At 35.3% G+C, this 16,551-nt stretch overlaps 1 protein-coding gene across 2 annotated transcripts; it reads right to left on the minus strand.

The window, feature by feature from the left end:
• Positions 1–13: 13 nt before the first annotated feature.
• Positions 14–10,730, minus strand: LOC130809967 (uncharacterized). 2 transcript variants are annotated; one of them, XM_057675846.1, is made up of 10 exons: positions 10,517–10,730; positions 10,134–10,261; positions 3,099–3,243; positions 2,833–2,960; positions 2,597–2,668; positions 1,078–1,189; positions 849–973; positions 719–760; positions 370–582; positions 14–185 (listed from the first exon to the last, which is right to left on the minus strand). In XM_057675846.1, the coding sequence occupies exons 1-10, from the start codon at positions 10,617–10,619 to the stop codon at positions 117–119; spliced, it is 1,137 nt and encodes a 378-aa protein (XP_057531829.1). In that variant the 5' UTR covers positions 10,620–10,730; the 3' UTR covers positions 14–116. The 2 variants fall into 2 exon arrangements, with proteins under 2 accessions (XP_057531829.1, XP_057531830.1); XM_057675847.1 differs by lacking the exon at positions 10,517–10,730 and adding an exon at positions 10,352–10,497.
• Positions 10,731–16,551: the final 5,821 nt, after the last annotated feature.

Below are 16,551 nucleotides of genomic sequence, written 5' to 3' on the forward strand. Positions count from 1 at the left end.
TACGAGCGCTACGAAGCTCGTATTGACGTGCATTAATAATTCTCATACTCCCCTATTCTCCCTAAAGCTGGTCAAGTGCGGGGAAACTTATACCTGATAATTGATAATGAGCTGAATCAGTTAACAAACTGTATTCCTGCGATTGTACTCAGGTCAGAGAGTTGAAGAGCAGCATCACCAACTACCTACATGTTTGTTCTTTGTTAGATTTTGAAGTAAGATCTGAACAAAAAAAATATAATTTTAAAACATGAAATTCAATAGTTCAAAGATGTTACACTAAACATGTTTATAAATAATCGAGAACTTGAGATTAATGTATTGTTCTAAACATATTATTACAGATCATAATGATGAAAGTTTCAGTACCTTTGCCATGGACCTGTAGGAGTATTCTGTAACCCCAGCAACATGAGGTGTGATTAGAACATTTGGAAGCTGCAAAATCGGATCATTCGGATCGAATGGCTCTGTCCAAGCCACGTCAATACCCAAGCCTCCCAAATAACCAGACTTGAGGTTCTGAGCAACAGCACCGTAATCTAGAAGACCCCCACGTGCAATATTGATAAGATAAGCTCCCTGGATTATGAGCGAGGGCCAAAACAATTAAATTTGTAAATACCCATGAAAAAATGTAACATAAAGACACCAGAAAACTGAAAGTAAGCCGACAGCTCTTGATTAAAGAACCACAGCACCTCCATAAAAACCGAACCTTTTTCATGGATTGTATGAATGTATGGTTTACGATACCAGCCTACAAACAAAAATGACACATTGATTGACACCGATCTGTTGCAGCATGAAAGTTGACGGTAAAAAGAGGTTGACGAGGGTAACTTTACCGTCTCACGGTTCATATTAAGGCAACAAACAACTATGTCTGCCATGCTTGCATACTTATATATATCATTATGGCTTCCCTTCTCATCAACAAGATCAGCAACAGAATCATTTGCACCCAATGAGCCTAAATGTATGGAATTATGCATCACATCCGATAAAATAAGATAGCAGAAGAAGAAGAATGATAAGAAGTAGTTAGCTACACATAGGCAGTAACACTTTTCTAACCATTCTGTTGATGAGAGGCCCAACTACGTTTTGTTGCAAGGATTTTAACGTCAAATGGCTTCAACCGTTTTGCCAATTCACAACCAATATTCCCGAACCCCAAAATGAACACCTGTAGTAACAACAATGAAATTCAAGCAAGATGGGAAACTAATGTGCTATTAAAAGATACAGGTAAAAACACAGTTTCAAAGAACTAACACCAGAAAACGTGCTTTGTCAGAGATTTTGTACTAAGATAGTCAATAAACGAAACTCGAAAGTCAAAACCTCGCTTCTGAAGTTCGATCTGCTGTTCAAAAAAACGGGCAGCATCCCACCACATTAGAGTTTCAGAACAAATTAACTTCATGTATATGTTCCTATATTTGTTGTAAATTAGTATTAGATTGATCAATAGATATTGTTAGCAACGATTTCTCACGCTGATTTGTTTTGATTCATGTATATGTTCCTATATTGGTCAAATCAAGGTTATTGCATTGTTGTTGCATAGTACCTAGGTGGTGGGCCATCATTTCACAAAGACGCCTATAATTACTTTGTGTGGTTCCTTTTCACCAAGATCGTGAACAAATGCCTTATGTGAAATCCAATAGAATTTGTACAAATTAAAGTTGCAAACCCATTGATTAAACAAATTGCATATAAATAGTTGTTTTAGTTGACTTCAATAAGTTTAATCATTAACATTCAGACTCTCTAACATTTTGTCTAGATGAAAGTCTAACTCAGAGTCGACTAGTGACATTGAGATGATAAAATAAAATTTTAATTGTAACCAATCCAAAATTATATTCAAAATTAATTACTTGTTCAAAGGACAAACTTCCAACAAATTTCACGAGTCAATCATCTCATATTAACTACCATAACCACCTATCAATACCCTACCTCTTAAAATCTTTGAATTGAAATAACACCAACAACGCCTGTGAGTACTTGTCGCTTATTGTTGGTCCCAAGCCCAGATAAAGATGGAGTGTGAACGGTAGGTTAGTGAGAACCAGATCAATAAAACTTCAGTCACATCCCATTATCGTGAACCAACAATCAATTCTTACGCATGGGTATGGTGAAAAGTATGTAAAGATCGCATGGTCTTTGTCTAGAAGCAACGCGCCACATTGCTCAAGGATGGTGTCAAATGAGCAAGGGCAGGTTACTTATACTAGAAACGTTGTCCAGAAACGACGCGCCGCATGTCCAAAGTGTGGTTTCAAATGAGCAAGAGTACATAGGGTTTAAGCAAAGAAGGTTAAGGAAAACTAAGGTTCTTAGGTTAAGATTAGGATGAACAAAGTTGGTGTATATCATGAAAATGAAAAAAATTAACATTTTATGTCTACAAGAGACAAAATGGGTTAGAGATATGGCCAAAACAATAGTAGGTGATAAGCAGAAAGGAATACTAGATAGTGTGTCAAATTTCATTCTTATTGTGGGTGAAATGCAAAGTAAACAATGAAATGCAAAAGAGTAATGCAACAAAAAAGCAGAGGGCAAGGAAGGAACTAACAGTTTTCCCAAATAAAGTTTCACCAGCAGGTTCGCCAAGCTTTTTCCTTTTTATTGAGATCTCCATCTCCTTCTGCAAAATGCATCTTTAACTATATAAGTGCGAGTGAGAGAGCATAAGACAGGTAGAAAACATAAATATCAGATAATGGGTAATGAAAGTTGAAAATTCCAAATTCAATTGCCATGATGCTAAATAAACCGGGAAATGTAGACTATAAAACTAGAAAAACCTACTTGCTTTCGTAAGAGTCCCAAAATCAAATATATTGCCATCTCAGCACATGAGCTGGCATTTCCAGTGCCATCTGCTGGAATTCTAGCAACTCTAATTCCATGTTTTGTGGCTGCATCCACATCAACACCTGCTCACAGAAGATGCCATACACAATAGAAATGGTGTATGTAAGCTTAAACTTGCCCATTCCCTTACCGGCTAATGCATAAAAGAGCATACAAGGCATCTTAATAACTAAATGAACAAAGAAAATCCAGAGAAGTACCTTCTAAGCCAACACCAAACTGTAATATGAGCTTCATTTGTTTTGCATAAGAAATAATATTTGAGTCTAGTCGCATCATCCTAGGAATGATCATGTGGTAGTTTCCAATAATTTTGGGCACATCACTTAGTGGAACATCATCAACCTACAATTGAAATTTATATGGGGAAAGACTCCATCAAAGATGCCTTCATCAATTGTAAAGTCTCATATTAACCGGAGAATTCTTAACAATCAAGCATCTCTATTCTCTTAAGAATCTTGAAAGAAGAATATATTAATACAAGGTTAATTTACTCGCAAAAAAAGGAAAACATAATTGAAGTTTGAAACAACGACAAACAAGCAATAAGAGCATAGTGTCCAAACAAGGCTCATCTTATCCTATCGTATGGATCGTAAAGGACCTTTACAAAAGGTTGTCAACCTACCTAATCGATACTATTTAGTAAAGGTGTTAAAAGATTGTAATTTAGGTCATTCCAAGAAAATTGTTCCCTCATTAACATGATTGTTACCACAATCGTGACAAAGATTTATTATTAAACTATGACATAGAGACAAACTTGGATGTTAAGAAGCAAAGACGGCTCAAAAATCACTTTGCTTGAACAAAAAAGGGCCACTAGTTGGCATATGTATACGAGAACTAAACTTCAATGACAACGTGCAAGAGTATGATCTCTTAACTTGTGCACCATAAAGTCCATTGTTTGGGAATAAGAAGACCCCATATGAAATGCCATATAATCAGCTCACAATTAATTAAAGTTTAATAACACTAAGTTTGGATAATATTTTTGGAAGGTAGGATAAGGAAAAGCGAAGGGAGGCAAGGGAAAGGAGGAGAGGGAAGATGCATGTGTTTTCCTTCCAATCCTTCCAAATCTTTCAATGTTGGAAGGATTTGTTTTGTTTAGAATGTAAAGGAGTTTCTCCCTCAAGTTTTCTTCCCCTATAGGTAATGCAAACCCTTTATTTCCCCACTTTGCCTTTCTCTCTATTTCCTCATATCGAAACATTTTGTAAATTCTTTATTTATAGCTCTTAAATCTTAGCATAAAATTGTACCTTAATTCACTTTAATATTATGCACCTAAGTAATACTCCCTCCGAACCAATTTAGATGTCCCATTTGCTTGGGCACGGTTATTAAGGATGGTGTGGGGTCCATTAAAAAGGGTAAGTAGTAAAGGGTAAATAGTGAAGGGTAAGTAGTAAAGGGTAGTTGGGTAAGTAAGGTATATGGGGGTATATTCGTAATTACTTGTGTGAACTAAGGATATTTAGGTAAAAAAAGATTGACAAAAATAGAAATGGGACAACTAAAAAGACTTTGCCAAATAAGGAAATGGGACAACTAAATTGATTCGGAGGGAGTATCAATTAAACCATTACATCTCCAAGTTCATTATCAAGGAACGACTTTAATTCATACTCGAATCAAATGAACATTGCTTATCTACAAGAATAACAACAATTACAATGCCAAATCTTAACCACATAAAATTGGTTGCGTTGCTTCTTGGCAACAATCTAGGATGCCTTACTCATTTGACACTCACATCACATTCGTGCAATTTAGAGCAATGCTGTGAAGCAACGATCTAGCTGCCCTTCCATACTTATCAAAAGAATTTGGATCATGATTATAACACATTAAAGTATTTTTTGAGCATGTTGAGAGTGTTGACTAATACCCTTTGTTATTTGCTTTGTATTATTTTACCTGAGTTAGTTAGGATGGTTAGGTATTTATTTTTCCTTTTCGCCTATTCTACTATAAATATGTGGTTCCTCATTCTTTTGTAGATTATCTTAGTGTGAATAAGAAATAAACAGTCTTCTTTGGTTCTTCTTCATTAACGTATCATTGTATGCCCATCTTTCTACCTTCCCACATTATTGTTAATCCATCTTCAACATGGTATCAGAGCAGGATAACTAATCTTCTAAAAAAACCATCTTCCTGTCATATTCTTCGGTATTCATTTCCTGTCATATTCTGTATTGCTATTTTTTTATTTTTTTTTCATCTCTCTTTTTCTTTAATCTTTGGACACAAAATCTACACAAATGTCGATTTGTAATCAAGAATCCAAGTCTAATACCAATCACACTATTGATCAAACACAAAACCTAAGAAGTGTGTATTATTTACACCTTTCCGATTCCGCGAGCACTAAATTAGTGTCTATCGTTTTTGATGGAACTTCCTATAGCGATTGGAAGCGATCCATGATAATAGGACTTGATGCGAAAAAAAAATGGGGTTTGTGGACGGTAGTTTACCTAAACCGACGAAGGAACTGAAGATGAAAGAGCGTGGAAGCGATGCAATAATATGATCATCGGATGGATAATTTCATCTCTTGAAAGACATATAGCCAAGAGTGTGATGTATCTAAGGACTGCAAATGATATATGGAAGGATCTTGAGGGAAGATTTGGTACGCCTTCTTCTTCTCACATGTACAGACTCCAAGAAACACTTATCAATACAGTTCAAGAACATGGGATGAGTATTTCAGATTATTTTACAAAAGTAAAGTTTCTTTGGGGTGAAATTGATGACTTAAGACCATTACCCTCATGCAATTGCTACCCTACTACTAATTTTGCCAAGATTCAACAAGACCAAAGAATAATGACGTTCTTAATGGAACTCAATCCTCAATACAATCAAGTCCGAACCAATCTTCTTATGAGGAAAGACTTACCTGATATCACAGAAGTGTACAGGATGTTACTTCAAGAAGAGTCTCATAAAGAATTGAATAAGGACTCCAACACTATTGATTCCGTAGCTTTTGTAGCAGACAAAAGAAAATTTCTTGACAAAGGGATTGGGAAATATTCTAATAATTGTGGTGGACGAAAGCCAAATTATTTTTGTGAGCATCGTAAAATATCAGGTCATTCATTAGACCGATGTTTTAAGATACATGGTTACCCCAACAAGAACAAGCAAAATACAAAGAGATATGCTACTATGGTGCAAGGTGATAAGGATCTTGGTGGCTCCTCAACAACACATCAGTATGGGATGACAAAGGAACAATTCTCCAATCTTCTTACATTTTTTGAGAAAAAGGATGCATCCACACCGGATATAGGCTCTTCAAGTAACTTAGCAGGTATTTGTTGTTTAATGTCTAATTCACACCAAAATAAATGGGTAGTTGACAGTGGCGCTACTGACCACATGTGTAATGACTTGAGTCACTTTACTAGAATAAAATATCCGAATAACCCTAAGAATGAAATTACTATACCAGATGGAAGCAAATTTAAAGTAGATAAAGTGGGTGATGTCCAACTAAATGATACAATTACCTTAAAAGATGTTTTATTTGTTTCAAGTTTTCATTTCAATTGAATATTTGTATCTAAGCTATACTTTGAAAGGAACGCTAATGTCATTTTTTCCAAGGGTTATTGCCTTCTGCTGGAACAGGAATCGAAGACCTTTTTACCCCTTGGTAAACTTTTCCAAGGCTTATATTACACCAAGGACGAAGAACTTCCATCCTCGTGTTCCAATAAAGAAGCCAACGTCACATCCTTTATCAAAATTGGATGCCTATTGTTTTCCTTTCCTTACATCAAGAATAAAGAACCTTTGTCTTTTTGCTTCAAGAAAGATAAAAAGATTTTGATTCTTCCTGGGTGCAATCACACGTCTCTTACACTACTCTTTCCAAAATCAGCTAACTCACTTTACAAGATAAGCTAGAACATGCCAAATTATGGCACCTACGTCTTGGCCATACAGCTTTTACAAAAATGAAGCTCCTTTTTCCTGAACTTGACACTAAAGTCATTAAAGAAAATTTTATTTATATCGTATGCTCTCAATCTAGACAAACAAGTTTAGTTTTTCAAGATAGCTATAATAAGTCTAGAAATGCTTTAGATCTTTTACATTTGGATATATGGGGGCCATATACTCACAAAACTCATAATGGTTGTAATATTTTTTTGACTATAGTAGATGATTTTACCAAAATGACTTGGGTTTATTTGATGAAGCACAAAACCAATTCTGTTCATATTCAGCATGATCTGATTGTTTTCATTAAAAATCATTTTAATTGCACTGTTAAATCTATTCGGACTGATAACGCCAAGGAATTATGCGAAGGACCTATGGCACATTTATATAAAAAATTCGGTATCACACATCAAAAAAGTTGTGTCGAAACCCCACAACAAAATGGGGTTGTGAAGAGAAAACACCGACATCTTATAGAAACTGCTAGGGCGCTACTTTTTCAGTCTAATCTCCCTAAATCTTTTTGGGGTGAGTGTGTTCTTTGTGCCACATACTTGATAAATCGATTGCCTTATCTTGTATAAATAATATGTCGCCTTATGAGAAGCTTTTTGGGTCTGTGCCTAATAATGATCATCTAAAAACTTTTGGTTGTTTATGTTTTGTCTCGACAATCAAACAAGGAAGAAGTAAGTTTCAATCTCGGGCGGATTCTTGTGTATTTGTTGGTTATCCATATGGACAAAAAGGATATAAAGTTTTTAATCTTGTAACGCAAGAGTTTATAGTTTCTCGAGATGTGATTTTTCATGAGAAGTATTTTCCCTTTCACTTAAATAAAAGATCCACACTTTTTGAGTTACCTAGTTTCTTCTTACCCACCTCCACTGAAGTTGCACAACAAGCTCCTATCCCTACTACATCCACTACCCCTAACCCTGAATTTACACAAGACACATCATCCAAAGATATGGATAATAACAATAATGAAGATGTGCCTACTCCACATGCTATTGTCCTAGATAACAACAATACTCAAGATGCCTCTAGGAGATCTACAAGGCTACACCATCCTCCATCTTATCTTTCTGACTATGTTTGTACTATTACTATATGGTAATATTGTTTCCTTTGCTACTTTACCTAATGAATTTCAAGCATTTTTATCTAGTCAATGCAAGTGGCAGGAACCCAATACTTTTAAAGAAGCTGTCAAAGATCCTAAATGGCAAGAAGCTATGCACAAAGAACTTGAAGCTCTCAACAACAACAACACATGGGAGATTGTTCCTTTACCTCCCGAGAAGAAGGCTATTGGGTCAAAATGGGTGTACAAAATAAAGCTGCAGGCTGATGGTTCTTTAGAACGGTACAAAGCCAGACTGGTGGCCAAGGGATATAATCAACAATATGGCATAGACTTCCAAGAGACTTTTTCTCCCGTGGTTCGAATGACCTCAATTCGCTCTCTCATCGCTTTAGCTGCACATAGAAAGTGGCCTCTATTTCAACTCGACATCAACAACACATTCTTACATGGAGATCTCTTCGAGGAGGTATAAATGAAAATTCCAGACGGCTTGGATAACCCCTCTTCGACAAATGTTTGTAAATTAAAAAAATCCTTATATGGTCTGAAACAGTCGTCCCGACAATGGTTCGCCAAACTCACCATGGAATTACATCATCAAGGTTTTGTCCAGTCCAAAAACGACTATTCATTGTTTATCAAACGTTCGTCCACAACCATTACTATTGCAGCTGTGTACGTAGACGACATTATTTTGACCGGGAACAATATGGCTGTGATACAGTCTTTGAAGTCTCATTTGCACCGCATCTTCAGTATCAAAGATCTGGGACGGTTGTCATATTTTTTGGGCATTGAAGTTTCATACTTACCAGATGGGATTGTGCTAAGTCAAAGAAAGTTAACTACTGAACTTCTTCAAAGGTCGAGCATACATCAATTCAAAAAGGTTACCACACCATTTCCTCTTAACCTACAACTTCATTCCACTAATTCTCCACTTCATACTAATCCAACTCAATATAGGAGTTTAGTTGGTAAGTTGAATTTCCTTACCCACACTCGTCCGGACCTTTCTTTCTCGGTCCAAGCTCTAAGCCAACACATGCAACAACCCACCGAATCTCACTTCAAAGCTTTATATCATACCCTCAACTATGTTGCTTCGACTTCCGGCCAAGGCATTTTGCTCTACGGCAATGACACTTTAAAACTCCATGCTTTTAGCGACTCGAACTGGGGAGCCTGTTTGGATACTAGAAAGTCTATTACTGGATACGTTATTTTATTTGGAAATTCCCCAATCAGCTAGAAATCCAAGAAACAAAACACCGTTTCCAAATCCTCCTTCGAAACTGAATATCGAGCCATGGCAGCTGTGACTTCCGAAATAACATGGCTTGTTCGACTTTTAGCTGAACTTGGGGTGGACAATCTCAAGCCAATTACATTAGCGTGCGACAACCAATCTGCCATCCAAATAGCACAGAACCCGTTTTTTCACCAACGCACCAAACACATAGAAATCGATTGTCATTTTACTAGGGAAAAGGTTATGGGAGGTCTCATACAGTTGCAGTATCTACCGACATCTCAGCAACTTGCTGATATCCTTACGAAGATAGTTTCCGCCACTCATATGCAATACATTCTTCCCAAGCTTGGCATGATTGATACCATGTCGAGCTTGCGGGGGGATGTTGAGAGTGTTGACTAATTCCCTTTGTTATTTGTTTTGTATTATTTTACCTGAGTTAGTTAGGATAGTTAGGTATTGCTATTTTTCCTTTCCGCCTATTCTACTATAAATATGTGGTTCCTCATTCTTTTGTAGATTATCTTAGTGTGAATAAGAAATAAACAGTCTTCTTTGGTTCTTCTTCATTAGCATATCATTGTATGCCCATCTTTTCTGCCTTCCCGCATTACTGTTAATCCATCTTCAACAGAGCATATAACAAAATTCAAAATAACAAATTATGGTCTCGCTTAATTCATACTCCCTCCTATTCTAGTCAAGTACCTTATTTGATTTTACATACACATTGATGCACTATTTCAATCCTAAATATCTCAGACTGTTCTTCGTTAAATATTATAAAAACCTGATATTAATAAATTTACTCTGGAATGAATCAAACAAAATCTCACCAACATTATGGAAATCTTGGTTTATAGTGTAAAATAACAATGAGACATTCGATTAGAATAAGGAGTAATTGTTTGTTACCTGAACATGAGAATATTGACTCAAATATTCTTTAGTATACAAATAAGAAGCAATAAATTGCTGCCCACAAAACAACACTTTAGTCACTTGCTGTTCATCACCCATTTTCTCTAAACACCCAATAAAACCTGCTCCCAAAAAAGATCAAACAAATTTTACATATACAGATTTCAGAACAACCCAATTAAAATAAATGCAAAGTTAGGGACTTTTCATACATAAAACAAAAAATATGATTTGATTGTTGATACCCACAAATGGAGATGCCAAGTTAATGATTTTTTCATTCAGAAAATGAAGAAAGTAGTAAACATGCAACTAAAAATCAATGAATAAAGTAAAAATAATTTTTGATTATAACAAGAAAAAAAGAGGGTTTTTACCTGAGTGGAGATTGTGACAAGGAGAATTTAGAAATTTGAGGGTGCTTCCAATAATTCGCCCAAGAAAGAAGGGAGAAGCAGACAAGCTTCTACAGAGCAACATTATTTTTTTCAAGTAAAAAAATAGGAGTAATATATTTCACTTTTCTTATCAAATCAATTTTTTTAGTTTAAGTTGTTGGATGAATTATTGGGTAAAAAGAATTATTGAATTGTAACAAAAGTATTAAATGATAAAAGTATTTAAGTTAGTCTTTAAAAAGGTTTATGATAAAAATCTAGCAATTACTTTTCAAATGATTGCCAGATGGGATGCAGGTTCCGCTCATAAAAAGATTTGATTTGTATGAAATATTTTCCTCCTAGCCTTTAGGTTTTGGTGGAATTCGATTTAATATGATGCTACAAGTTAAACTCACAAAAAAATTTAAAATTATTTGTTAGCTTTTGGATGTTTATTAGAAAAAAAGTCGTTTAAAAGGAAAAATTTAATGAAAAAGTAGTTATGAGTAACTTTTTAATTTTGGCTTAAAAGTTGAGTAACTTTTTGAATTTGGCTTAAAAGTTGGCTTTTCAATCAATTTTAAATATCATATAAAGAACATTTTTTTTAATGTTTGACCAGTTAAAAAGATAACTGTCAAGTAAAAAGCCAATAAAAAGCTAATTCTAAAACAATTCCAGGTTTGAGTTATGTCTTTTTTAAGTCGGATTATGCCAAAATTGGGTGAGGTTGAACATGGGTCAAACTAACGAGTTAAAGCTTTAAATTTTTAATTTCATCCGTAAATCATTTCAAAAAAATGTAGATAGATTTAATAATTTTGTACTTTTATTATAAATATGTTTAAATAAAAATGACGAATATACCGATTTTAAGGATAAAACAAAAAAATTAACTCAAAATACAAAAATCGAAGAGAAATATAGTGAGTCTGGACTAAAAATGATAAAGTGGAAACGAAAAGGTTAACAAAACTAAGAAAACCGGTCAAAACTTTTGGGTTTAGGTATTAATCGGGTATTGGGTTACGGGTCAAACTTTTCGGGTTATGAGTTTTTGACCCACTAAATTCTAATCGGATTTCATGTCAATGTTGAATCAAATCAAAATTTTACAGGTCTAAAAATATTAAGAAAATTTCTTTATATGTATTCGTTTTGTTGTTGATATTAAATTTCACGCAACAAATGATGTTTAAAATTTATTACTCTTATAATTTAACTAAAAAATTATTCAATGAGTAGAATGATTATACAATTTTTGGTTATACGTAGGCTGAGGGAAGGATATGGGTTAGCGAGAATTGAACTCGGGTATCTCCTAAGAAAAACGGTACATGCTCCAACTAAGACGTGATATGATTCTCTAATAAGAATTTATTGAAAAGTTGGTATTAAAAATTAATAGAAAATTGTTAAGAAAAAGATTTTGAATGGGAGTTTTATTGGTATGAAAATGAAATAATACATTTCATGAAATTAATACTTATTATATAAAATTTCATTTTATGATTATTACTATTATTTTATTTTAATTTTAGGGTCTAGTTTATACTTTTTAAAGATCCAAAATCTGAAATTGAAGATATTGATCTCAGTTTAGATCCACAGTTTTTATTCTTAAATTTGTTGTAGATTTAGACCCAACTCAGCCCATGAGTCGACTCATAATATATTTTAGACTTATTAATATTAATATTGACTCATTTTAAATCTATACCCAACCTTTAAACCCATTTTAGACGTAAATAGACACCTAGAAAGTAAAACGACGTGGAATAAAAACAATGACTTAAGACATATTAACAATTGTTGTAGGACTCTAGTGGCTTAGATCCATCAGATCCTATCGGATTTGAGTCGGAGTGAATGTTTAAACTTTTTATATTATTGCTAACTCGAAAATCAAGTCTTTTCTCAGTAGGAGAAAAAAAATCACTTTCTAAGATAACGCTTAGAGTTTGATTCTCACATAGCTTCCAATCTCTCATCCTATCACGTAATCAAAAAATTTTTCTAAAAAAAAAAAATCAAATAAATTGTATTGTGTTACAAGCAACTCAAAAAAGTATTGTATCGTGTTTCATGTGATTTGATACCCCTGAATGTGGCTTGTGGATAAGTAATAATTAAAATTGAAATTATTCACAACAAATAGATCGTGAAAGATTGAATTATTGAGACTATTTTTCCAATGTAACACCCCTTAATTTCCAACCCCTTAAACGAAACCAGAATCGTGAAGGAAGAGAGGAAATTCGGGTGTTACATAAAAAGAAAAGGAAAATAATTGAAATAAACGCTAAAGATTAATTAAAAAGGTGAGTAAGTGAAAATTTCGGCAGCATCTCTGCCGAAAACTGAGGATGTGACAAGAATATATAATTGGATAACATAATTTTAATAATTTAAGGCCTTTAATGCCTTCAAGAATATGTCACGACGGAAGAATCATCGTCGGCTTCTCAAATCATCAACTCTAATAAGGATCGTGGTTCCAGTGTTAACGCTTTGATCTGACGGATACTAAAGGAGTATTCTCAATGCTATACATCCAAAAACTACGCAGCGGATCTATGGATCATACGAGGAGTCACATGGCTCCATACAAAAGAAATTATACAATCCCAAAAGAAAACTTAACAAGTATTATAGAAGCTACAAGCATTAGAAAATTTATACACAATTATTACGATCGTACTCCGCTCTTTTCCCCAATGCAAAGCAAAAGAAGCTCCTATGCCTGTCATGTCAAGCTATGATCCCCCTGCTGCTCAACATAATGACCATAGTCAGATGTGTCATAGCAGGAACATCATAGAGAGTCATGAACAACCAACAACAAACACATACACGTCAGTAATTAATGAAGTTATAACAATTAGAGTCATTGAACAAAACTATAGACAACGATATAGTATAGTATGACAATAGCGAGTGTACTCATCTATCTAAACACCTCTATTTACTCATAATTTTCTCTTTTGAACTACAAATCTCTCGAAGTATATTCAAGGGTAGTGGATCCTTTCTCTATTTATGGCATAGTGACACGGCCATGGGAGTTATCGGCCACCCGGCGCCCATGGCAAAGTATGAGCTCATGGCCCCTCCAGCTGACCCTCTCGGGTCCTACCTTCGGGAAAACTAACACACTGGGGTACTAAACCAGTGAAGAGACCACCATATTGGGGTTTGCAAGGCCCGCATGGTAACACCTCGGTCAAGGGGCGGTATCGGCCACCCGACGCCCAATGACCCAAGCATGCTCATACCCCCTTACGGTGGTCCCGTCGAACCTCACCTAGGGGACTATTAAATCAACCGGACATAATCCAGTTGAGTCACGCCAATAAATCATAAATCAAGGCTCAATAAGTAGGAAATCACTTTGATACTACGCACAACCATGGTGCGTTCTCTACTATTTAGAAATATGTTCTCATAGACTTCTAATGCTTTCATTTTACTTGCCTATATCACTAATATGACTATATGCTAGCATAGTTTACTTTCTGGCGCTCTATAATTCTAATACGATGTATATAATCATGGCATATTGATAATACTTTGTGACGATAAACATGATAATAAATTACTGCGTGTACGTACCTGCAAGCGTCACTGCACGAACACAAGTTACAAAAATCACCCAACTAAGGGTCTACTTTCCTCTTATAAACTGGGAACCTATACAAGTTAGGAATAGAACTTATAAGTTCTCTTAACTACTTTGTCATACCAGCTAGAAACCAAAGTAACCACTATCATCCGTTCACGACAAGTTTTCAATTACTCCTAGCACGTACGCATCTCATTCAACACCAAGCATAATCGTCAATTCACCAATAACACAAGTTTTTCTATTGACAAAGAATAAAAGGATTGTGTCGACTGCTTCATTATACCAACTAACTTTGAGTTATAACGGTTTACATCATCTTAATATAAAGCGACAATAAACACTTAATGTTGATGTAGTGCTAAAATGACGACAAGGACGAATCTTAAAGTTATCACATCGCAATATCATTTATTATATTCTCCAAGGCTAGAAAGAACTAAAATCAAGACATCATACAAGTAATTTTAATAATTCTCAACAGTTGACACTATGTTCATGGCTTATTACAATTATGTATTTATGATTTCAATAACAACCTAATGAGGTATTAGTAACTCTCACAATTAAATCAATAACAATTAGCGACTCCTACTCCCAATTAACAACCAAAACCATTTCTATAGTCAACTGTAATCAAAAACATTACTAATTGCCACAACAATAATCAACCAAGTCTCAAAACTACTTATAAGATTATTGAATAAATCATCACACCACCAAAGTAGCATACAAACACACACACACTACTAGTAATCACATCTCTAAATAAAACCCTAATCTTTTCATAAGGATAATTCTTTTAACTATTACCCATACTAGAATTCAATGAGACTAATACACAATCAACACACAACTCATGAACATGGTAGATTCTAGTTAGAATTAGTAAATTATTCAATTGAAAAGTGAGATGCTTACAATAGGTGAGACTAGAAAATGGGTCAAGAGGTTGGTGGTTCTTGTGGTGGTGGCGTGACTCAAGACACGGTGGTGGAGGAGGAAGGCTGCACGGAGCCAAAGGGGAAACAACCCACAGCCGCCTGCTGCTGTGGGGCGTAAGCGCAGCCGCCTGCTACTGGGCTGCCCGTGGGAGTGAGGGGAAGCTCTGGTGCTGCTTGGTGGTGCTTTTGTGGGGCCGTGCAGCGGCTGGTGGCGGCCCACTGTCTGTGGAGGCGCAAGGGGGAGAAAAGAGAAAGAAGGAGAAGGAGGAAAGTGACGGCTCTTTTAAGCGTTTAGGGTTTTGTACGAGTTTTATACTTGTTAATACTATTATTATTATTATTATTATTATTATTATTATTATTATTATTATTATTATTATGTTTATTTATTTATTTATTTTTATCTCGATTCATTTTCTTGCGAGACCCAACTAAGAAACTGATGTATGCACTTTAACTATATTTTTATGCTCCATTCCCTTGCATTTTATGGCATTTTGATGTGTGATTTTGCATTTTCTATGTGGTTTTACGCTTGGTTGGAGTTTTGTGTGTCTTTGATTATTTCAGGCCATTTTACTCCACTCTTGTATTGGAAGCGGATCACTCCTGAGCATTAGAATGTATGCTTCGAGATTTGGCAGAGTTGGAGATCGCACTACGGCACTTTTGTGAGCTCACGGGTCCATTCGGATATGCTTTTAGTCCCTTTTGGGTCTCGTTTGTACTTTTGCCGCGTTCTAAAGAAGAAAAGTAAGCACAAGATGATGGCCCGGGCGATTTCAAGTAAGAAGTAGGAATGTAAGCCTCAAAGCCCAGGACCCGGTCGGGTCTGTCTTTAATCATTTGCAAAACTTTCAGTACACGGACCCGGTCCGGTCTTGCCTAAACCCGGTCGGGTCCTGCAGTTTCTGCTCTCTGGAAAACTCTCAGCACACGGACCCGGTCCGGTCTTCCAGAAACCCGGTCCGGTCCTGCTTTAATAACCGTTTTTCCGCGCAGTTTTCTTATTTAATCACTAGGGAATGTAATAGAACGCGGAGTGAACATTTTCTCTGTTTTTAGATACCTTTAATTCTTCACTTTGGGAAAGAAACTTTGTAACTTTCAATTACTTTCGTTCGTCATTTGGTATTCGATTTTCAAGTATTATCTCTTTATCCCTTCCTTGTTATTACTTTTAATTATGTTTTCTTTAATTAATTCTTGTTTTGTTACATTTAATATGTGTGAGTAGTTTCTTAATCTAGGGTTAGATGGAACCCTAGCCATGATGTTGATGATGAATTATTGAATCCCAATCCCTTTTTGTTATGCATAATCCTTGTTCATGCTTGATCTCTTATGCTGTTAACTCATGTTTTTCAATAGAAACTTTGGAAATTGTGGTTAACAATTTATTCATCGTTAACGAAAGTTAGAGTTGAATGAATTGCCTTTTAGATCAAGGGCTTGATAATCTTCAT

Source organism: Amaranthus tricolor, chromosome 4, assembly GCF_026212465.1.
Source record: "Amaranthus tricolor cultivar Red isolate AtriRed21 chromosome 4, ASM2621246v1, whole genome shotgun sequence".
Taxonomy (NCBI): Eukaryota; Viridiplantae; Streptophyta; class Magnoliopsida; order Caryophyllales; family Amaranthaceae; genus Amaranthus; species Amaranthus tricolor.

Bases quoted from the DNA above. Each gene is read 5' to 3' on its own strand.
- LOC130809967 (XM_057675846.1), bottom strand. From the start codon at position 10,619: ATGTTGCTCTGTAGAAGCTTGTCTGCTTCTCCCTTCTTTCTTGGGCGA. The intron at 2,669-2,832 runs GTAGGTTTTTCT...TGCATTTTGCAG, and splicing joins TGGGACTCTTACGAAAGCAA to AAGGAGATGGAGATCTCAAT. The intron at 761-848 runs GTAAAGTTACCC...TTTTGTTTGTAG, and splicing joins TTAATATGAACCGTGAGACG to GCTGGTATCGTAAACCATAC.